This window comes from Apteryx mantelli, chromosome Z, assembly GCF_036417845.1.
Source record: "Apteryx mantelli isolate bAptMan1 chromosome Z, bAptMan1.hap1, whole genome shotgun sequence".
In the NCBI taxonomy this organism is placed as follows: Eukaryota; Metazoa; Chordata; class Aves; order Apterygiformes; family Apterygidae; genus Apteryx; species Apteryx mantelli.
In genome coordinates, this window is record NC_090020.1 from 63,045,494 (window position 1) to 63,070,830 (window position 25,337).

General features: G+C 39.1%; 1 protein-coding gene across 1 annotated transcript in view; it reads right to left on the bottom strand.

Annotated features, from left to right (window-relative positions):
• Positions 1-25,337, bottom strand: part of LOC106485819 (microtubule-associated serine/threonine-protein kinase 4-like) — a 137,262-nt gene that overhangs the window by 8,128 nt on the left and 103,797 nt on the right. The window contains exon 4 of the mRNA XM_067316436.1: positions 14,503-14,577. Coding sequence (XP_067172537.1) covers positions 14,503-14,577 — 75 coding nt within the window. The remainder of the gene's footprint in view (positions 1-14,502; positions 14,578-25,337) is intronic.

A 25,337-nucleotide genomic window follows, 5' to 3' on the forward strand; every position in this document is an offset into this window, starting at 1 on the left:
ACCCATCCTTCATAGGGTCATGAGCATTTGAAGGCTTTCTGATGATGTGTGTTAGGTCTTAATACACTGCATTAACAACAGTGTGGGGGTGGAAGGAAATCAGCTATGGCACACAATTTGCCTTCTTATCATATCCACTGACAGCACGAGTTAGTACTTTGAGGAATGAACACAGAGGCTTTTCTTCTTAAGTGTTACTATATTTTTGCAGAAGCAAAGTTAGGAGATTGACAGCAGATCTTGCAATCCAATCTGGGGGAAAAAAGGGGGGGGGGGGTGGAAATCAGGGAGAGTAATATAACACAGGATTGCTTTCATCTGTCTGGGAAAACAGTTCCACTGTGCGAGAGCTTTTTATGAGCTAATCTTGACCCCTTTGTAAGATTAATATATCAAGCCATTACATTAATCCATTCAAAATATTTCATAAGTGAGGCAAAGGGAGGTTATGCTTTTTATTTGATTACTTCCAAGTTTACCACCATTGTGTTCTTCCAAATTCACAGAAGACATTATCAAGGGATTCAGTATGGAAATAAATCAGTCACATCAGGTGCTCAGTGTCCCACACTACCATCAAACATCTCTCCCCTGCTGTAATTTTAGCTCTGTCAAAGGTGTCCTTTGCTCTTACAATAACTTATAATGTTTCCTGGTTCCAAGAATAGTAAGTTTCTTTGTCTCAGAAATGGTTTTCCATTAACACTAGTTGAATTTTAAGCGTGACTGTCGACTTTATATTACCAGTTCAAGACAGGATTAACTAATTTTCAAAAAGGAGGTGAAAGATGTTCAGCTCTCTCTTTGTAAATCAAGACATCTTCTCTCAGACCTGGCCCCTTACAGCACAATGATAACTGTAAATTTGTTCTCAATTTGAGATGGCCCAAGCTAGCTCATCTGCTTGGACCATCTATTTCTCAGCAACTTTAGTCTGACCTGGCTGGTCTAAGATGCAATTCTGTATTTAATTTTGTTAGGAAAACTAATTTGTACTGATGTCTTCATCAGTGGCAACATAAGTCCCAGTTAAGATCACTGTCTTTCCCTTTTTGCACTAGCTGCCAAGGAGCAAAGCATTATTAATACCTTATGGTAAAGCCTGGCCTTCCTATTCTTTCTAGTCATACAGATGCAGGCACCAGTTTCCCAAGGTTTTTTTGCTTAGTGTGTACCCACATCAATTAAATTAAAAGCCATCTCTTTACAAGCATTTTCATGAATTAAAATTGCCACTTCTGCATTTGCAAGCTTTGGAAGGTAGTTAATACTATTCAGGAAACAAGACTCCACACACAGCTCTTCATCGTCACTTACGGATGGTTCCAACAATTTTCTGTACACTCCTTAGCAAAGGATGCAAGGCTGCTTTTTAATATTCTAACTATGCACTTCAGTATACAAAGACATTATTCGACATATTAACTCTCTCTCCCCAACACTAAAAAACCCACACAAATAACAAACTTAAGTAACAAATCAGCAACAACTACTGCAGATTTTAACAGGAGATATATTATGAAATTAAAGGGCCAATTACACTCAGATTTAACCAGAAAAGGTCACATTTTGTATACATCGATATTCTGCATTTCACACAATTTATTTTTGTCTCCTCAACTTACTTGCAAATTTTTGTTACAGGCACTGCTGACTGCCTCTTTCAAAACAGAAACATATCTATGGATCTGCTCTAGGGGTAGTGAAATGTGATGTAAAAGGAATACCCAAAAGCCTACTTAAAGCTAGGCATTATCAATTTAGATGCAAATTAACTGGCTTGACAAGACTGCCTAACAGTGTAAGTATATAAAGTAAAACATACAAAAAAAGAAATAAATTTATCATGTACAATATGGAACCAATTTAAACAATCTAAATGTATTTTCCTATAGATGAACTAGATACTATGGCAACATTAAGATTTATAATACACTAGAAAGAACTGAGTAAACAGAACTTAGAACTGTTTCACTTTGCCACCCATTCTTCTACACACTCTCTTAGCCTTAAAAAACACTGATCCCCACGGAACAACATGAAATATTTCAGAATGATCCCAGGTGTACTGTCTAAAGATCTTCCAGTGACAGGGTCTGTAATAAGATTTAGCAACCAAAAGAATTCACTCATTAAGAATAATATTATTTAAGATATGCCACTCAAAAAATGCTCTAATCATTAAAAATTTGAAATGAAATTAAATTTAATTTTAGAAGATGAGAAATTAAGAGAAGAACAGCTCCCACACCAGAATGCGTAGGCTTTAACTAGTGTTTTTAAGTAGAGAAAGTATCAAAATGGTTCAGACGCAGTAGCAAGAACCTAGATTAATGCCTAAGAGTCAAAAACATTCTCTGAAAAGGTAGTATACTGCACAAGTCAGTCACTAGAAGATGTTTTGAGTACAATCTCTTTATTTTCCTTAGAAAGAGAAACAAACTGACATGGCCAGAAAACAAAACAAAACAGGAGCACTACAAATATTCATACTCTGTATTCCTTCACAGCAGTGTTTAGCAGGTTCACAAGTGGGCACCAAAACATATCCTTCCTGGGAATAAAATTCATCACATAGAATATAAATGAGGGGGAGAAAAGCCAAATTTTTTAAAAAGCAGTCTTATTGGTATTTCTAATTTATACCTCCTAAATTCATAAATATTCAATGTTTCAGGGACACAGAAATGCAATTATCAAAAAAACAACAACAACAAAAAAAAACACTTTGCATCAGTAACCTGTTGAGAAATGAGAAATGGTAATGCAGTTAAGAATTATTCAGACCATCCTTACTAACATTATATGGTGGGACTACAGCTCAAGTTCTCAGCTGAAAGCAGCAGTCACAAAACACATGAACTCTGCTTCCTAACAACACTAATGCAATGTGACTTACTTGGAGAGTAGCTACTGCTATTAATAAAAGGTGAAAGTCTCCTTTAATGAGAAGCTCAAATCCTTTTCAAAGAGAGTAATTTGATACTTGCCAACATTAATGCAGTAAATCTTAGTATTATTCATTTTATAGTGGTTTGATCTTTAATTCTTTCAAATACTTCGCAGTAAAATAGAGCAGAAAAATATTACTCTAAGTTTTATTTGTTGCCTACCATGTTGCATTCTGTACTTTCTTAAGTCTGACTAAATCAATAGACAACCATGTTTCTTTAAATAAAAAGTGTGAAAATTCTGATCGAGTTTTCCACTTCAAAGTACACAAAATCATTTAATCTAACACAGCATTAGAAAATCCATGCTCCATTTTGACCTGCTGTTGCACAATCTATTTTACCCATTGGCAAAGTACCACATCACCACAGGACTAGTAGAGAAAACACACTGACTGCAAAGTGCTTGAAACACCAATACGATACAGAGTCCAGCTACCAAGCTTACACAAATATTCCCATCTTTATACTTTAAGAGCGCTACCATATATTAAGGGGGAAGAGGGAGGAAAAAAAAAAATCACACAAGACATTAAACACCAGCTGCTGGTGCAAATGTTCAGCTGAACAAATATAAACACCACCACTGTTTAGTATATTTTAGATTTGGAAAATCCTGAATCCACTTTGAGTAAAGCCAAGGACTTCCCTAGTTTCTTTCATCAAACAGAAAGCAGAGCAGTGACTTTCATATGGGCATGCCTTCACAGACATTTGCCTACCATTAAAAAAGGAAATAAAAAAGCAACGCGAAGCAGCATGCAGCGGCTGGTTTCAGCACTAGTACAGTACTGCTTGACAACACAGTTATTGGAGAGCATTATGCCTACAGGAACCTAATTGCCTTACTTTTCCCAGCTTCAGATCATGGTAGCTGACAAAGTTTTGATTATAAAATGAATATATTCAGCAGCTGCTCCTAAACTGCTGTCCAAATCAGTAGCTAGAAGATAAAATGATTAAACTTGTCTTCAGCATGGAAGAGACTTGATTGCATTTAGGCTTTGATTGCAACAGTTTTCATTAGGCCTTTTGCACTGGATGGAAAGAGCTAAGATGAAGTCCACAAACATGTTTATTCTTTTTCCCAGGACTGATTACTAGCAAAATGCCAGCCCTGCTCCATCTTGACACACTCACGAACATCATTTTGAACAGACCATGTATGCTGATAGGGAAAAGTACTGTGCTGTTAAGCTGTGCTGACCTGAGTCACAAGTCTTGTCCGGGGTTGCCTCACCTAAGAGCTACAGAGCTGAGGCCTGCAGCTACTCTTAGCATGCAACAGTAGCGTGACATTGCTGGGCAGGCCAGGAACAAAATAGTCCACTTTTTCCCCAAAATCTACCTAGAGCAGCAGTTGCAAAACTCCCCCTTTTTGGCTTTCAACAGACAACAGAAATATCTCTTTTGTAGAAAAAGGCTAGTTTGCATTTGCTCTGTTAATGATTCCAGATCTCCTGCCCCTCATGCAACTAAAGGTCTCAAAAACAGATTTTGCTTGATGTTGACATTTTAATCAGTATTTATAAATTCAAATTTGATCAGTTTGTCTGACTCCCAGCTTACTGGTAATATACTCCACCGATGTGGAAGAAAGATTCAAATTCCAGGGCAAGGTCAAACTGGAAAATTAAGACTGGCTGGAGAAAAGCTAGATAAATATTAACCCTATTTGTGAGACCAACTCTGGTAAAACAAATGCTTAATTTTTTCAGACAAATCCCACTTCAAAATTGTAGTTGGATGGTTCCCCCAACAAGCTGGAATTCAGTCATCTCCCACAGGGCTTTAAACACCCTGAAAAATCTGAAAGAGCCACACTAGTTTCTGCCGCTCCCAAAGGAGAGCCCAGTCAAGTTTCTGGAGCCACCTTTTCACGGCCTTTCATCTTTTACACTACTATAAACTCAGTCATTGTTCTTCACGGGCTTCTCATCACGCACCTCTTTCCCACCCCTTCTCCTGCTTATTTGCTACTCTTGCTGCTGTGCTGCTAAGAAAGGCTACTGACACTGCTCTTCCTATAGGGTGGGCAAGAGATGACGGCCTCCCTACCAGCTGCTCCAGGAACCTCCAATTATTAGTCAATGCTTCAAAGCAAGAAAAATGGATTTCCAAAGACAATATGGCAAAAATCATTTTTACTGATACTACACTGCTCTCCCTGATGCTTTTACCCAAGTCTCTCTCATTAGCTGTAATTTCAATTTTGAGCATCCACAGCAGGGAAGGTAAGATGGAGAAGGGTGATTTTTCTTTTGGGATTTGAATGCTCTTTACAAGTATTCCTTCCTTATCAGAAAGGGATCAAAACACAAACATCAGTTGTCTGCTATTTTTATTTTCATCCAAAGGTCTCAAAATGTGCGCCATGTCTACAGAAGATCGCCTTTAGGCACAACCCCAGTTTCGCCAAAAAGAGGGAGGGGAAAAAAAGGAATATATTGACACAATGATGGGAATGATAAGATCGATGTTGGAACGCCATATAAGAATTTGTGAACTCCTGCACAGAGTAAGTCACTGTTTCAGTCTGGGTGAGGCTTTCAACTAAAATAACAGCAGACAGACAATTCTTACCTATAGAAAGCAAAAACATAACAGGGATAAATCCTTTTCCACAATTTATATCATTACTTGGTCTCTCTGTATCTGCTAGCAATAAAGTCAGGTACACTTTATAGTTTTTGTTTGGACTACTAACATTCTAGGCAAATTGAGATTAGGATCCAGGTAATCTTTTGGTCTATTGCCATTTTACAGCCAATTTCATCCCCCTCCTTGCCCAATATGGCAGATAGATTGTCTCAAGTCAAACTACAGTAAATCACATCAGCAACTGTATTAAGTTTGTGCAAGCATTACGTTTTTTAAATTCTCTTTTACCTTTGACAGATAATCCTATTTACATTACTTTAATAAGGCCTACAGGATAAATGCAAGTTATCTGAATTTACCTTCAATCTAGTATGTGTGGCTGCAAGTTCATCTGTCCTGAAATATCTAATACTAATAGAAAGAACTTTCCAAATGTACAAAAATTTCCTGTGTGACTGGCAGAACTGTCCCTCTCAAACACCCTCAAAACAAACAAACAAAAAAAAACAAAACAAGCAAGCAAAAACTTTAACAGCAGGCCAAACAGGCAAATACTTTCAGACAGGACAACGCCTTCAGTTATGCATCTATTCATTAACAGGAAAGAAAATCTAAAGAGAGTTCCTATACTGATTTACGAGTCAGCCTGGTAGCTTAAGTCCAGCAGCTTTCACCATTCCCGCGGTCAGGTCAGCAAGACCAAGATATTTGAGTACAGAAAAGCACCGGTGTATTTTAGATAGTTAGTTTCATTAGCAAATATAAACACATGCAGAATAAAATCACCCCTCCAGGGAGAGAACAGCCATCTTTAGGATGATACAAATCTTACCTCAGTGTGCTTGAGGTAACTCCCAACAGTGTATTTTTATTTTTTTCCAGGACATCATAACCATTTCAAATTCTAACCACAGTTCAGCCCCCTCCCCCCTTTCTCTGCGTGCATACTATGCAGACAACCCATACTTTCAAGATGACATACACTCGCTAATTTAATCTTAACACTTTAACTTTGCATTTCTTCAATAATCTTTTACATATATAGTGGCATTTATGCTAGACAAATGATTTCTAATACTAAAACTAGAGATAGCTAGTGGTGGAAATAATCAACTGGGAGGTATGCAAGCACCATTGGGATGGAGGCCACACATTCTAAGTAACAGCTCCAGATCTCTAATTTTAACTTGGTATTACCTTCTATAAAACCAAAGTTTTAGCAGAAGAAAAGGGAGTTCTGTACATTTATTTTGTTCCTGTTTTGGAGAAAAAGGTGACTTACTTGTTCAGGAGACCAATTTCATAAGAAAGTCAACCTTAACCTGCCAAAGAGGATCCATAATATCTGACTGCAAACCATCTTTTGCTTCTGTTTATACATCTGCCAACTTTTCTAACCTCAGGTAAACATAACCCTCTAGTAGTCAATTGGCCATCAAATCAAACTACCATCAGCTGTTACTAGAGAGGAGCATTACAGAACAGTACTTCTTTCTTTGCACTCCCCTGCATAACAGATGAATTATTCTCTAAATGAGTGGATCACATGATGAACAAGTTATTGTAATACCCTCTTCTCAGACTAGCCTCTTCCATGTGTCCAATTTACTGCAAAAAGCAGTAAAATTCTACAAACACATGTGGGTTTACACCTTAACATAAGATGCATCTTAGCAAGATACACAGTATCATGTGACCTAAACTAGCCATTTATTATTGAAAGCTAGCAGTGTAATTGGCATAACTATTTTTATTGAAGCTTCCCACCTACTTAAGACCTTCGGTCTAGGCTTAGCCACTGGAGACAGTTCTCAACAGCAAACTATTTGTTTACAATTTCAAAAGTCACCAGTCACTGAGATAGGCAGAGAAGAAAACAGAGTCCTAGAGAATTTTTATTAGCTTAGAAAGTGGAATATGTGCAATAGTGACTACTGTAACTACAAGACTGACTTCATAAGCAAGAAAGTTGGTGAGTTTTTTTTTGGGGGGGGGGGTTGTAACTGTCTTCATAGATGTTACAGAAATTGTTCAGTATAGTTTTAGGAAAGATTACTGTGCTCTGTAACTAATTGATAAAGTACTCATATCAGAATGAGTCAGAAAAACTCAATTGCTACTGGAATGTCCTCTCTACAATCAGCTTGAAGATTTTCATCTGATTCATTCTACTATCAGTGTTTTTTCCAGACTAACAAAATTCAAGGCAATCTTCATAACTGTTACCAAGTGTTCCCAATTTATACAGGCAGCTCATCCGGAATAAAGCTTTATTCTTATTATGTATTGAAACACCACAAGAGTTTGAAAACAGACTGAATGCTTTCCCTTATACTGTCTTCTCAACCCCCACATCCCCAGATCAATTTTTTTTTTTTTATTTCACAAATGCCTTTCCCAGCTTTATAAATGAGTGCTTTATTTTGTCTTTCCAATTATTATTCCTGCAACACTTTCTTTACCATTGTCTACCTGTATTCACTTTTGGTATCCACAAAGAAGTTCCAAGAAACAAATTACCCAGCAACCCTTTAAACTAAACTTCTATTTCAGGCAACCAGCCAGTTATAAAATACATTCACCAAAAGGTATGCAGACACTACACCTGTTGTGTCTTTTATGCACATCTGAGAACAAACCCTGCGCTTGAGGTCAAAGTGGACTAATTAGGATCTACAATGTTAGAAGTTTCAGCATCTTCTGTATTGCCTATACTGCGTATCAGCTAGAAGGTGTTATGGTGAAAAAGCTACTTCAGAGCTTTGTGTCATCACAGAACAGGCAGAGGCTAATATGCAGCAAGCACACTGCATATTCTATTCTATTCTATGATCACAGAATAACTCAGGCTGGAAGGGACCGCTGCAGGTCATCTGCTCAAACTTCTCGCTCAAAGCAGACCCAACTTCAGAATGAGATCAGGTTGCTCAGGGCCTTGTGCAGACAAGTTTTGAATACCTCCAAGCATGGAGTTTCCACAGTCCCCCTGTGCAACCTGTTCTAGTGCTTAAACACCCTCACTGAGAAAAATTTCTTACGTCTATCTATTCAGACTTTCCCTTCTAGCAACCTGTGAGCGTTTCATCTATCTACAGTGCACCTCCAACAGTGACTCAAGTCTATTCTATATCTATCCATGAGACAGTGGAAGACAACAGTTAAATCCCATCTTTGCCTTCTCTTCTCAATGCTAAACAAACCTAGCTACCTCAGTCTTTCTCCCCACATCACACACTTCAGTGTCTTTCTTGTATGGCAGCCCAAATCTGGATGCAGTATTTCATGTGTCTCTTAAGTACCAAATAGAGGGGAATAATCACCTCCCTCAACCTGCTGGCTGCACACTTTGTGATTTTATCTACCTTCTGCATGCTCTGTGCTTACAACAGCAAATATATAAAGGTCCTGTTCATGCCCTCAGCAGCTGCTTAGCACTAGTTATGTAAGCATACTAAATGCTCCTGCCACTGCCTTGTTGCTGCTCATTCTGCTGTCAAATGGCCACTCTCATCCCAAAACATGAGATCAGGCAAATCAATAACGAATGGATGAAGCAAGTACTACTTCCAAACCTGACGAAAATGCAAAGTAGTCTCTCCCAAGAGATTTTTATCACTTCCTCTTTCAGATGCAGATATCAATCTCAAAAACTCTCCAGCCTGACCCAAACTTTTGGGCAAAGGAAAGACTAAAGACACGAAGATTCACAGATGGGACTACCCTAGGAACCTAGAACCACCAGCTCTACGTCCCAAAATTTGAGATCCAGAGACACAAATCTATAGAGAAGATACCCATCATTATTGTCTGAAGTCCAACTTTTCCTGGTTTGCAGCTCTTCCCTGGCTTCTGTGATACCAAACCAATGGACAATCATCAGGGTTGGACACAATAAATAGACCTGTTGGTAGATGAGATCAACAATGCAACAATGTAGGTCACATATGCACATGATCCATTCCTGCAACATTACCAAGGTTGTCAGGATACCTGCGCAAGGATTCCCCAGCTCCAGAGGAAGGCCTGGGGAAATAAACAGGATATACACAGCAAGGACTTCAGTTACGTTAACTAGAGGGTTATCATCATTCTATCATTTTACAGAGAGTTGTTGACAATCATAAAGAACACACAGATGCTGCAGTTGGCCACGCTAGCCAAGTCCACAACACAGGATCTTTATAACCCCACTGTCTTTTGCCAGGACATGGCAAGACCCTCTTCCCTCAGGCGATAATAGTCTCCACATCAGCAGCCAACACAGCATGTCCCTCACTACTTTGGGTCACTCAAAGCACTGACCCGCAAACGCACTTCATCTGGGTCCAGGATGATCTACAGAATGCGGGCTTAGATCTAGGTCAATCATCTGTAGTCAGCTGACCAGAGGTGGAGGATTATCTGGGCAAATTGTACCTGAACATCCCCTGAATCCTGCAAACTGCTAAGCCGTATATTGGCTCTGCAAGAGCTTGCCAGCCACTACACAGAGAAGATAAAATGGGGCTAGGATCCCCAGATCACCTATGATCAGCCTTACACTGCTGCCATCAGTAAGCCTGGTTCCTGGGAAGGGGAAACAAGTATCATATGCCATCTATACACATGTAGCTCAGAGTTCACACTAACACAAGCCTGAACAGAACAGCAAGGCCTCTGCTTTTTTCAGTGCCCTCAACTATTCTACTCAATTCCTACAACAAAAGCACCGTTCTCACAAATTGGGTTATTAGCAGCTATTCCTCACCATACAAAGCACTAGACGTAAAACAGTCCCTCCCTGCTGCTTCTTCCTTAACATGCGAGATGCTGTTCTGCTTCCAAGACTCTCAAATAAAGTCCTCATCTATACCCATGAGGTTGGGAGCTATACACAAAAAACCCAGGGGTCAGACATGCACAACAAAACACCTTTACAAGCCTACCAGCATGCTTTCCCAGCCACAAACACCTTATTCCATTACTGATGTTCTTCCCTCACCCACAGTGTCCCTGATACAGGCCACAGTCACTGCAAGCTGTGCAGCCTGGACTTCCATAACATCCTGCCACCTGTGCAAACAGCTGCTGCACAGGAAGGCAAAAGGAATAAAAGAGACCCAACCAGTCTTTACAGAGCCAAGAGACAACATACTATTTCAAAGTAACAAGTTGGGGGGGGGGGGTTAAGTAGAAAGAGCCAAATTAGTAAGTTTAAAGAAAGTCATGTAAGCTTCCTTCATGGCAATTCACTCTGCCACTCCAGCCTAATAATAGCAGACAAGATGGACCTGCTCTTGCTTCAGGAGGGCAAGAGTGGGAGGCTGCTGGCTCCTGTGCATCTACTGTACCACCAGGGCTTGGAGGGCTGCCAGCTCTTCCAGGGAGGAAGACGAGGAAGGTCTGAAGAATGTGACAAAACAAGCTGCTAGGGAAGTTGAGAGTCCTGCTGCCTTCCTACAGCTTCCCACATCTGGAATTGCCTGCAGAATTGACTCTCAGCCCTGTCCTTCTAGTCTCAATCAGGAGAGTTTCCCTGGTCCCCACAGCCCAAGAATATAACATTAATGGCCTGGGGGTAGACATGCTTGTGCTGAATAGTCCAGGACCTGAGCGCTGGAGGGAGCTGCCGAGAAGGCACTGCTAAGACTGCTGCTGCAGCAGATGTGCCTGCAGAGATATGCAGTGCCAATAGGTTAAGTCTTTGGCAGTGGAGACAGGCTGCATTGTTGGTGCCTTTTGAGATGACTGAGTCCAGCTTTGTCAGACAGATTAACAACTTTGTAAAAGAATGCCTCAGGCTTTATCAACTGCATTGCAAATGGATTGCTTCAAGAGCATCAAGAAGAGTCAGGTTGTCACTGCAACTGCTAGCCACAAGATAGGAAGGAAGGGTGACAGGACTCTGATGGCAGTCTTTCAGCAGTCTGTAGGCGAGTCTGCAAGAAAAGGACAATTTAGCAAGTACAAGCAGGAGTACAAAGAAGGGAAGGAGCTTGTCTCTGAGTCTCTGTGCTAAAAGCACTTCCCTATTCTGGTCTTATAGCCTGAACTGGATGGCAAACACATATTGAGAACCTCACACTGCCACAAGCATGCCCCTGGAACATAGATGAGTCTTTGAAGAACATAGTATCACCCTTGTTTGTTAAGCATATGCCATATGCCACTGCTCTCCAGCCAAATCTAGAAGTGAAGCATTGTAACATACAGCTAAGATTGCTCAGGTAATGATGAGCTACTCCTCCCAACAGCACTCAATTATTTGGAGCACCTGCTGCAGGACAGGTTTGCCTTCATCCCTTCTCCCAAGTAGCTTTCACAGTCAACAGAATAGTACCATCCTAATAGCCCTGAGCAAGGCTGTTGAACACAGCCCTCTCACTGCTCTCCTGCCCACTTTCAGGGCATGTCCCATGCAAAGAAGCAAGCTATGTCCCTCTTGCCCCAGAATCTCATGAACTTCAGGAACCAATTCCCCAACTCCCAAACTTCCTGCTGAAGGGCAGCTGTTGAGCTGCCAAGTCCTATTCCAGATCCTACCTTCCATCAACCGAGCAAGGCTGAGTGTGGTCTGATCACTGGTGAACATTTCTCAGACTTTAGATCTAGGAAAGCAAGAGGAAAAACACGGAATTGGTGCCTCCAAGGTTGATCAAGGTACGAAGGAAGAGAAAGGCATGCAACAGGGAGTGGGAAACATGCAACATTACTGGTTTGATTGAGGTGAAGTAGCTGTAGTAGCTGGTTCCAAGAACATAGCAAGGATGGTGAGAAAAGAAGAGAAGGATTAGATATCTAACACATGAAATGTGGCAGCTATTCCACATCAAGATGTGTGTATGGGAGGGGAGGATGGGAAGAGGTGGCCGACTCCACAAACGGGTGCAGATGCTTGTCAGAACCAATTTTGTTGAACTGCCATGTGGAAATATTATCCATCTAATGGAAGGTTATCAAAGAACAGGACTCAGAAGCCTGCTGCTTAGGAGCTCACAACTTCTCTTGCATGGGGAGAGTGAGGAATGAGATTGGGTGGATGATCTGGAGACTGGTCCATACCTTTGGGAGCTATGACCTTGCAGTTTCTTTCCTGTCACGCAGTATTGGCAATGAAACAGTGTTGCTTGTTTGCCTCCTTTCTCTTCCCTATAGAGATTTTAATCAAAACAGAACACTCACCAGAGCTACACTCCTACCATGTGCTGAAGAGCATTTTCCAAGCAGATGGTCATTCAGAGGCTGCTGACAATGGTTGCATGGAGAGAGGTGGAGGATGATGTGGTCTGTGATAACAGCCCTCCACTGGATGCTGGGCTGGTATCCAGCAGTGCTGAGCTGCCAGTTGACTCACTCCCAACAAGGATATCCTCCCAGCAGCAAAGACACTGGCTGAAGGGCACTGACTAAAAGGTCCAGCAAACACCAACCAAGACCTTCTTTGGTCCCTGAATCATAAAAACCAAAGTGCAAATACAGAGAAGGTTGCTTTGCAGATACCAAATTTAGTTTTTTATACTATATCTCCCTTGGACAAGGCACATGCATGCAGGGATATGGCAAGGTATTGAGGAGAGAGGAGTAATATAGCTGGAAAACTAGATCAAGAGGAGAGAGCAAAAGCTACCACAGTTTATATCCACAAGACTGGACTTCGAGCATACATTTTCCTCTGACTTTCCACATCAAGGGAATTACCTGGAGCAAGTCTAGTGTACACTAATGCATATTGAAAGTTGGTAGTCACAAGAATGAGCTCCTCCAAAGACAGTACAGAACCGCATAAAATTAATTTATGCTCTTATTTAATTACATCAGTTAAAAATACACTTCACTCACTTTTGCATTTGTAACCCCAGAAGCACTTTTTCGTTCCTCCTTAAAAGGATAGGTTAGTATTGACAATGTTTTTACAGGCTAAAATAAATAAATAACATCTAACAAGCTAGCATCAGTAAAAATCAACACAATTAATACTTAGGCAACACATTTAGCAGCAAAAAATCAATCTGACAAAAGTGATTGGAATCATAATTTAGAAAGTTAGCAGGGTAAGACAACGTGAGGCCACGTATGATGCACTTTAAGTCCATTCCAAAACTATGACTACTACCATTGATCTATTTTAAACTGTATCAAAGGTTGTATGCAAATCTTGGCATCAACTCCGCAAGTATTAAATCTAAAGGGAAATGGAGAACAAGATATTTGAGAGGTAGGTAGTAATGGATACATGACTTCATTTTTGCTCGAATCTCTCAAAAAGTATCAAAACAGTTACAGTTGAATTGTTATGGATGTTCTAAAATATGCATTATAATACATTCTATTAGTCTAGAAAATAAATGAACTGTAATAACTAACATCATGCTGACTGAATATCTCAAACAGTAAGCTACTTTGCGTACTGGTAACAAAGGATGTCTCTAGAAAAGTGGACCAGTCTTATGAACCTACCTGGTACTGGTAATATAGCTGCTAGTATAACCTTTTGATGACAAAGTTGTTGGGTTTTTTGGGTTTTTTTTAACCCCCAAATTTCGTATTAGGGCTTGATAATAGACCAGCTGATTATTTTCGTACCCTTTCCAAATTGTTTTTAAATTAAAGCCTTTTATTTATAAATGAGACAAAAGAATTGCAAATCATGTTTAAGAAAACACAGACATCAAGCAAAATAAGAAAACCAGAAAGTAGAACACTTTATACACTTTGTATTTCATAGTTTTGCACATACATCTAAAAAGTGAACAAAAGACCACTCACCCCAACTTCTTATAGAAAATATAACAATTGCACATGGATCTCTCCAGTACTGAAATCATCTTTAGAGGGGGAGTGATTGTATCACTTGCAGATGAGTAATAATAAAGCCGCCTATCAAGCACACAGCAGAGCTGCTCTTTAGTAACAAATATTCTGCTGGCACAATACTCCATTTTTTAAATGGTCCTTCAATAAAGGCACTCACTTTTGTAGCCGCTGGTTCCACTAGTCTCTGACGGTGCCGTGCTGAGCTGAAATGACTCTTCTGAGGCGCCCCTTCCTGACAGTGAATGGAGAAAGGGGAGGGAGAAGAACAGAGAAAAGGGGAGAAAATGGATCATGAAGGGGATGGAATGGAGGATGTTGGAGAAGGGAGAGGGAGAGTATTTAACCGAACTGTATTTTCACTAACTTTGTAAGAGCTTTATGAAATCAATTTCAATAACTTCATCATACAAGTATCAGAAAGAAAATGAAATTATTTTACTAGAAGTAACCTCATGAGGCTTTTACATATGTATTATTCATATGCATTTAATGATGCTGTCCACTACAAAAACACATATATACGCATAAATACATATGCCTACTTTATTTCTAGATGCACGCATTGAAGTTAAAAAAAGATTCATCTTGCTGTTCCCAAGTATTTACACTATCTGACATTTTTATATCAATTTCAGAAGTTGCACAGCATAAAAGTGTAATAAACTGATGTGATTATTCCTATGACAAAAGAAAGAGTCTTCAGACTACTGAAGATGCATATGTGGGCTGTGCTTCCAATGACATCAGCAACATTAAGACAGTACAATTTTCTAAGACAGAATATATTAGCAACTCATTTTGTTAGCACAAAATAAGCAGAAAGGCAGACTTGATAAAACATTGTCTTTTGACAGGGTTAATTTCAACAGATATGCGATACACTGTTGCATTCCAGAGGATCCAGAGTAGTTTTCATACTAACAGGTAGTAAAATTCAAGAAGTCTACTGGATTTCATTATTTCCTGTGCAAAGACCAAGGGAAATTTAGTTCTATTTTTAATCATAAATATACCCCACTCACTTTTGTGCTGCTACTCACTTGGTACCAAAGACTTCACTTTCTTGCTTGAACAAGGAAGAAGTGAGGATGTGAGGAGAGCCGTGGCTCCCCAATATGAAAACCTCAGCAGTAATGCCAGATTAAGAAGTTCGTCTCCCCTATCTCCCACCAGTTCATTCCTGCCCCCGAAGCCGCGGTTCGCTACTCCCTCTGCTGTATCAGCACAATTGTTTGTGGTTCTATCCTGTAAACCAGAACACTGAAATGACTGGGGTTAAATATAGCTCCCATGGGGGCAGAAGAATCCTTCCCAATCCAGCATCAGCCTCTCTGCTGAACTCATAAAACAGAGCTGTTGTGAACAGGATCCGGTCTAACAGGGCTGCTAAAGCTCTTTATAATGAAACTGTGAACAAAACCTAACAGGCAAATCCAAGTAGGGACGAATGTTTATCATCAGGACTTGTTAACAAATGAACGGAGCTATCTTAGAGGTGCAATTGAGATGAGCAGTTAATAAAAGCTGCTGGGACATTGCAAAAACACACAACTGGAATTTTAGATAAAGAATAAAGGTAACAGTGAAGAACAAAGTGAATCTAGCTCTTTCAGTATAGAAGAATTCAATAAAGGGCATTTGAAGTATGCAAAGGCATTAGGCTGTATGCATATAGGTCTTTCATTGCATCATAAATTTATGCTGATAAAAACAGTTTCTGCAGTTGCATCATCCAAACTTCAGCTGCATATACTGCTCCAAGAGAACTGAGTGGCAGACAAACCACAAAGAAAAAGAAAACCCAGGATCAGGGTCAGCATCTCAGAAGTAAAGCTATCCTTCATTTAAAAGGGAAAAAAGACCCCCTCACTGAGAAGGCTACGCGTTCAGAGAAACTGTAGTTATTACAGGCCAAGCACATCCTGTGGCTCCATGACACCCTCTCACAGTGACTGTCCTTTTCAAAGGAATAGGCCAGTTGCAATTGATCAGTTGATATAATGAGACAGCAGTCAGAAAGCCTTGTAAAGGCAAAAACTTTACAAAAGCCAACATGATTCCAGTCACCAAGGACAACCAAAGGGAAAAAGGAAGGATCCCAAACAATCCCTATCCAGGCCAAGGCCTCTACTTTAGGCAGGTGACATGCAGAAAACCAGCCAGGTATTAGGAGCCAGAGAGATTTGTTTCACATCCCAGATGAGTAGTCCAAGAAACAGGCTTGTGGAAAACAGAGGTTCCTACAGAAAAACTAATGGAGATAAGGGACATCAGGTATTGAATATGTGAAATAGTTTAACTCTGAAGGCACAGAAGCCTGAAAGCAGTTATGAGGAGAAAACATGCTTTCATCTGCATAGGCTGGTGAGCTAACTCAGCAAGGTGCAGGTCTTAGTACTGCAACCAAAAAACATTTCCATATGACAGCAGTTACCATTAACAGCACAGCTCTCAGAGAGAGTGATATCAAGAGCAATCCACCTATGTTCTGTGATAAAAAACATGCTCTCTTATCTGAAGACATTTCTACCTTCAGACTAAAGGGCATCCACTTGTGTTCTTTGACACCAAAAAAAAAACAAAAACAAAACAAAAACAAAAAACCTCTTACATGAAGAGGTTTCTGCCTTCAGACCACAGTGGCTCAGATCGCAGCGGCAATTGTCCTCTCCCCCCCTAGTCCCCATCTTTATTAGCTGCCAGACCAAGATCAGAAGCAACAGTGGCAGTAATCTCAAATAAAGGAGATGAATTCACCAAAAAGCAACACAAATTGGCACCTGACAGCTTTGCAGGTGGTTAGCACTGAAGAAAAACCTCACAGCAACAAATCCATCCACATTGCACTGGCCAAATCCTAATGCTGGCAGATCTATTCCAACGTTTTTTATGTTACTAACCATCATATTCAACCCCATTCCTTAAGGATACCTCCTCATATATCCCCAAACTGTGATCTTAACATCCCCTTCCTCCTTCCCACGCCTTGCTATCTCCTCAAGATGAAACTGAACCCATGATTTAAGGCCCTGCTGCCCCAGACACTGCAACCTCCAGTGCCCTGCACTCCAGCCTGAGTATCTCACCATTTACATCTAGTAAAGAGCTGCAGGGCAGCAAAGGCTCAGAGCCAAGGCTTGCTGTCACTGTTAAGACCGTACGTTGAACATTTTTACGCACTGTGATCCACCTCCTGCTCTATAATCTCTCATACTAGATGCAGTTGTTCCATGCAATTTCCTAACCAACTGTGCTTGGAGTGTAATGTTACAGAGACAGGGCAGGTCACAGTGTTATACCGCAGCCAGCACAATGTAGCAGCTGTAAGGCATCTGGAGCCTCACTTTGAAAACACAGGCCTGAGGCTCAAGTCGCTTCCTTCTATCATATAAGCGTGTTTGTTAGAGGCACATCTGATAAATGGTAAGAGGAGGCTGGGAAACACAAGTTGAACTAGTTCACTACAGTGAACTACAGTGACTGGATCCAGCCAATACTCTCTTTATAAGCCCAACGAATTGGACAGAAAGGCAGAGAGATGTGAAACAAGCTACCTATTCTTACAAATTTTCCACATGTGCAGGAAACAACATCTCACACACAAGAGTCCCCAGCTAATCTACTCTCTCTCTTTAGGTCCCAGGGGTGTAGACTTCTACTGACCCCAATTCACTGTCATTCTCTGTGATCCATAGTTTTCCAAAAAACATGCAATGTATGCTTCAAGGTGAAACACTGTCTTTTAATCAATGTATTTAGCTACTTCCAAGTAACAATCATGATATACTTCACAATATACAAAAGGCAGGAGTCCCACCCAGTGGTGTGGTACTCTCAAGTAACAGCACAAGACACCCAAGTGAAGTGGTATTAGACCACCTTCTATGATGAGAACAAATAGACAAGTTGCAAGATTAGCTGCTCAGTAATCAGTTTCTCAGAACTTCACCATATTTTAGAATGGATCTAAGGTTGTGGCTATACCAGTACTTGATGAAGCTTTACAAAAGTTTAATGAAGTATGTATTTTTTAAATTTCAGAAAAATCATGTACCGAAATGTACCATTAAAAACTAAACTAAAGCAAAGCTGTCCTGATGTATTTTTAATATGAGATATGTAACATTTACAATCGTATATATAAAGTGTAAAACTGAAGTTTGTTTTAAGCATGTAAGAACTTTTATTACCTACTTACCCTAATATTTTAATTTCTACAGAATTTACCAGTAATTTCATTAAGTCAGCAATAACACTGAAGTGTGTACCATTAATGTATTTTTAATTAATACTAAACATTGAAGGGGTAACTCTAGCCATTAAAAAGCAAGTAAGTAGCCTAAAAGCAAAAAATCTAGTTCTAGAATTTATTATGTTTGGGCAGCTTTTTTCTCTTTTGCAGCCAGGGCCAAGGCACCGTATACAAAGGTCCTGTTCAACCTCCAAAACCTTGAAAGCTTTAAGATGTAGCATAGGAAGCAGTAAATATTGAGAGACGGATACACAACCCTGTCACTCCACATTACTGAAAATTTAAGCGGTATCACTGCAAGACTAGTTCACCAATGTAATATTATCCAGTTATAATTTTATTTATTATATATGAAGCAACTCAGAAAGTGAAATACTGCACAAGCAATAACATTTCTCCATACACACATCTTCCTAATATCAGTTACCTATTGAACAGATCTCTGAACACTACCAGGATTACCTCTATCAGATAAATATCTGATAAAAAAAAAATACTGGTGACTAGATTAGGTCATTCCAGGTACTACAGGCATTTCAGTCTAACCACCTTTCTTCTTGCTCTTCCAAGCTTTTGAACTATAGCAAAAGACAAAACTTTGACATCTCCATATTATGTTATAGCTGCTATGAAACAAAACAGCATATTCTAAGGTTATGTAATTCATGGTAAGAGACAACCAGGTGCTTCTGAGGTAACTAGCAGCCTTAAAGTCTAGAATACATCACTTAATTTCTGTGCACCTCAATTTACAGAACAGATAATGGCATGCTACCCCTGTTTCAATGATAACAAGGCCCTAGGAAGGAGTAAAGCCAAAGGATCTAGAGAGATTCAAAAGGTTAACTAGTTTTGAGTTTTAAGTGTTATGGCTGCAGATTGGTTAATCAGCTTTTCACTATTATAGAAAAGGACTCCCAATGCCTATAAAAGCAATAGTCCTTTTCCCATACATCTTAATTGAAGGCATTAAAACAGTTTAATTCTACATATGCAGAAAGAGGCAGATGGGAGGTGCAGTGAAGAAGGGAAGTCACATGCAATTTTGGACTTGACCTGTTCCAGAAAATGTTCACAAAACTAGAAGAAATAATATTTAAATAAAGAAGAAACCTAGAGATAACAAACATATAGTCTGCTTAAGTGAAATGACACTGATAACACATCAGCACTGAAGGATATAAACAGTATGGAAAAATCGAATTATTCAAGGTGACACACAGGAATGTAACAGATTGATGACAAAACTGAAAGGATTAATTTAGCCTGAGCATGACAACTATGTAGCACAGTTTCAGAAGCCTGGAACTTCAGAACATTCTGACAATAAGCTGTAAAAGAAAAAAATGTATGCAAGAGAAATATGAGACAACTTAATACACCTTTTCCCATCCCGGTCTCCATGACTTCAAAGTAGTGTGTATTCACATGATTTTGTTTTTTGTAAAATAGATCTTTAGACAGGAGGCAACACAGAGTGCTAAGTGCAGAGGCAGGACTAAGTTACAAATTCCTACACACAGTTCTCCCCTCTTAGCATTAGATTCAGGCAAGCATGAAATGATGTTTATTTTTTTTACTAATAAGTAAAGGTGTTCATTTCTTGCTGACCTCCAATGACTTAAATTCAGATCTTCAACGTAATACTTAACTAGGCTCTGTGCCAAGCTCCATAGGCTGATCAGAAAAGCTTTGTTAAAGAACTATCTCACAGCACAATCAAAGCATAATAAATAGGACAGACTTCCACAAAGTCATTGAACTAAAAAAAATAAAAGTAATGGGTTGTCAATTATTTGACAAAGAATCTCACATTATGGTATGTTAGGCAGTCCATCTCTCCAAGGCCAGGAATTGAATCAAGAAAAGCCTTTTCACATTTGTAGTTTCATTTTTAAACAGTAAGAAAACTGTGACCCTAGACAGCTATCTCCCAAAGAGAACAGAAATCAGGGGCCAGGAGTGTATCTTGCACCAATTAATCTGTCCAGCAAGAGAAATTACTAGCAAGGGAAAAATTCATCTGAGGTAACTCACTGTATCCCATTCTTGAATCACAGCCATAGATGTTAAGTTTTGCGTAACAAAAATGTGTAACTAACAGGTTGGCTCAAATCACTTGGCAGTCTAATCCATTAGTCTGCCGAATACTCTCCTTTTAGCACTGCTAGTTACAGCACTGCCCTCTTCTCCCTGGCTACATCCTGTTGAACACAGATAATCACCACAGTTGTTGTTTGAACACAGAACATTGGGGCATTTTGAAGGAGAAAGGCAAGAATGAATATCTGACAGGATTCTCATCGATTACTGCATTTCCTTGGTAAGGCTAGAGAGAGAACACATGAAAAATAGGTACTTTAAATACAATCTTCTTCTAGAGTAGCCCCTTGGCAGAAATGCATCAATTTAAAAGTGCCTGGGTTTTCTCCCTGCATCTCGTTAGAGCCTGAAGACAAGAACACACGCTTCACATATCTATAAGCCTAACCTGCTTTACTGAGTTCAGCACCAGAAGAGCTTAGTATTGATCTGTCAGATAGACTCCACATCAGAAAGAAACAATACTGAAACAATTGACAGTGTCTTTGGGGGGAAACAGGCAATCTAAAAGCATACGCTGCTATGGCTTTTGCATCAGTTCTAAAAACTAACCAGAGTGTTACTCTGCTGGAATGAAACAATGGGCATAAGGTGCTACAGAAGCCATTAAAAAAAAAGAAAAAAAAGAAAAAAAAAAAGCATCAATCTAAACACACACAAATACATGGAAAGTGAAGAGGGGGGAAAAAATGCACACACCTGCCAACAAACCCAAGCAAATTGTAGATTTTGACCACTTTGCCCTGAGAACAGTTCTGAACTGTAGCTTACAGACAAGAGCAATTACTCAGGGCGAAGCAATAAATTGAAATAAAATAAAAAAGCGATGCAGCTTCATGCCTGCATGTCAAGTCTCCCATTTATCACTGTCAAATAGTCAGATATACAGTCTAATAACTTGGTCACTACTGAGCTCACACCAAATAAACTACTATAATCTTTAACACTTAAACACAAACACACATTACTATATAAGGAACTGGGAAAAGAAGCAACACAACCTAATAAAGAATCACAGTACCATAACTTTTACCCCAGTCACATATGTTTGCTCTTCTTACCTTTTCATTTATATTATTTCTTCATTTCTTGTACTTCTCTACATTTACTAAAATTCTGAAAAAATTGAAGTGATTTAGAACTAGGAAACTCTGTTCACAAGGGGCACCGGATTCCTAAAATCAATTTTCTACTCACAACCTAAATTTTCCAGCTGTGCCTGTGAATGTTGTGCTCAGAAAACATAAAAGGATTGGGATTATTTTCAGGTTCTGCACACAAGTTCTGACTGCTAAATTCCCTAACATACATACAGAACTTGTGTACAACTAGCTTTTTAGAATGGCTGAAATACTATCTTTCTCCCCTGGCATAATTTAAGACCAAAAAAAATTTTTTTTTTTTAACCTTCCACATCAAAAAAGCTCAAAACAAGTTAATGCAAACATACACCTCATACGCTATTTTGCCATGTCTTCTCTCTCCTTACACCTGTCTCTTCTCCCTTGCCTTCCACACAGGGAGAAAAAGTTACATTGTGGGACAGGAGGGGAACCTGTGTTACTCTAAAAGCACCTTCAGAAATGTTTTTGTATTTCATATAGCATCATTTATCCATAGAGAATATCAAGAATATCTAAACACAAGAAAACGTACACATGCTTGAAGGTCTAGTTTTCTAAGCCTAAAATATTATCAAAAAAGGTGTAGCATAACATCTACCTTCAAGCAACATATTAATACGCTTTAGTCCATTGTATAAATTAGGTATTCTAAAAAGTCATCATGTTCCAGAGAGCTGAAAATGAAATCCAGGACAATATCTAGATACTAGATACCAGAAACCAGTAATGCTACCAGTCCCATCTTATAACTAAGGCTGCCTATTAGTTTCTGTAAGATCATGGTTTTGGTTACTTAAGCATTTGCTGGAATTTGATCACTTGACATTTTTCTTTTTCAGTGTCTGCACAGGGATGACTTTTTTGGTATACTGCAGCTACACTAGTCCTAACATTTGAGAGTAAAGCTTAAAAATTCTTTCAACAGTTTTCAATGCAATTGTTCCCTTGCTTTGACAGTGTCCTGAAATTTGGTTAGGGATGATACCCAGGTGTCATAGATGTGTTATTTAATATCCCTATGAAACTAAGTCAACCATATATACAACAAACTGAGAAATTTCAAAAAGGATAAACTACTCCAATTCTGATGTGCTCTGTAGAAACTCAGAGCTTAGTACCCAAAGTCTCTGCAGATTCTGAGTGTGCTTCTCTTCAAGGTCACAGACACCGAGCACAACTATTCTTTCCAGCACTAATCCCAGTGGCTGCATGTCACTGTGGAGTGCTAAACTTCGGCGCAAAAATCAAGGGGGACTCCAGTTACTGTACTCTGCAGCCTTTTGACCCCCACAAGGCTTGACTTGAATGAAGGGGGGAAGGAGTGGAATCCAAGAGGAACACAAGAAAAGAAGCTAGGAACAATAGCCTAAGTTTAAAGAGTGAGCGAGCTGCTGATGGAAAAAGTGTTTTCCACTTTACTTCAGAGGAAGCAAGAACCCTATGAATGGTAGAGTTACAGAAGAAGTTAGTGCCATATTTAAAGGGAACAAAGTAAAAGCTGAGAAAACAAAATTAAAAGTGATTATGAAATTGCCATTTTGAGTGTTTTATTTTGTGGTCTTAATAATCATTTAGGTTCTTCAATGTAATTTTAACATCCAGATGGATAATTGGCTGTAACTGCTGTAAGCAAAAAAGTTTATTGCTTCAATGTAACAGAAAACAGAATTAACAGCATGTCAAAGCCTGTAGGCAATTTTGATAAAACCCCTAACTAGAGAAATGAAAAATTAAAGGTTTTAAAAGCAAACAGTGTATCAACGAGAGAAGAAAAACCTTAGAAATCATTAGGTCAAACGTGACATACAAAGCAGCATCATAGACAAACTTCAAAGAAAAATGCAAAAAACTTGAATGAAGCATCTTACAAAGAATTTCTAAAAGACAATATGGAAAATTACTAGTTTCATTAGATGTGAGATAGTGAATTATTTACTTATTAGATGTAGCATAAAGTGAGTTAAAACCAGTGCTAACAAAACTATTTGTCAAATCAAGAACTATACATGGAATCAAAGAAAAAGTTTTAATCAGAAGTTACTATCCTTCATGCTGATACTATTCCTATTATTACTAAATTAGCAGGCACAGACAAAATGCTACATATACTTTGGATAAGTCCATTGACAAAGCACAGGAGCTAACTAGAGCACAGAGGGCTCAAATACTGGTTTCTTTTACAGCTCTTAGAAGACAATCGAGCTCAGTTCAAATTATTATAGATCTTACTTCTGAGCTCACCGAAGGATTTGACATGAAGGAACATTAAGTTTATGCTTTGCCTTCCAAATTAATACAAAACAGTCAGTCAGTTTTGTGACATATTGTAGGCATTAGCAGAAATGTTAGTGCAATTATCGAAAGACATTAGTGAGAAGTACGACATGGGCTACAGACACCAAGTCTGGCCTCATGCCAAACATTTTAGCATCAAATGAAATAAGGAGCTTTTTTTCTTTTTTGATTTTAAACCCTGCAATAAAGTGACCACAACACCAGAAGAAGCAAAGACAGAAGAAAAGGTTAACCCTTTCAGAAAAGCTTTCACAGCTCCAATAATAGCAAAATATATGTCTGACACAAAGCCTTTTAGAGGACCTGACAAACATGAAACAATGCATGAATGCCTGGAAAGAAGTGAATTAACTGATCAAGAGATTATACACTATTAGGAGTGCAGAAGTGACAGCTAATGAGGAAAGGAAAAACATTCTTTACATCAGTGTCTCATCCCTCAGACAGTTGGTCTATCCATCTCTGCTTTCTACAGGCAGCTATCACTAGTATTTAAGCACACAAAACATCTATTCTAACCCTCACAAAAAAAAATTTTTTTAGATGTCATACCATCTATAACAGTGCCTAGAATGACTTAAAAATATAGATCATTCTATCAGAAAAAAATAATTTACCAAGAATATACAAAATTAGATTTTTTGACATTTTAAATCTATAACCACAATGCTGCTCATGCAAAAACCTCTCAAAAATAGAAGAGTAAAATGTCACAATTTAAGTAATTCTGAGGATTTCTTTGTAGATGCAACCCCTGAAGAAACAATGTTTTAGGAGTGGATACAACTGCTAAGTAAAGGATGAATTAAGTACACAGCCACATAGCTGTACCCACACAATGCACCCTAGTGTGCGCAGGAAGACCTACGTCCTGTCTTCTTGACAAATTAATCTGAATCTACTGGAAACTGCAGCTTACACGATTTTTTTTTTTAATCCTTTTCTGCATCTGCTTCAGGTTCCATCCCCTCAGATTGTTTTTCTTTCATACACTCAAAGGCAGAAACACATACTAGACTAGATTCACAATGATGTTACTTGTCTCCCATTCTGTAAATCCATTGCCAACAGTGTAGAAACACCTGCAGAGAAAATGGATCAAGCCTCTCTTGCCTAACGGGATGAAGAACACTGTTATACACAACATTCAAACTAGGGAAGAATATTAAGAACTCTTCCAGAACCGCATCTATGAACCTGGCTACTTTCAGTCTGTAA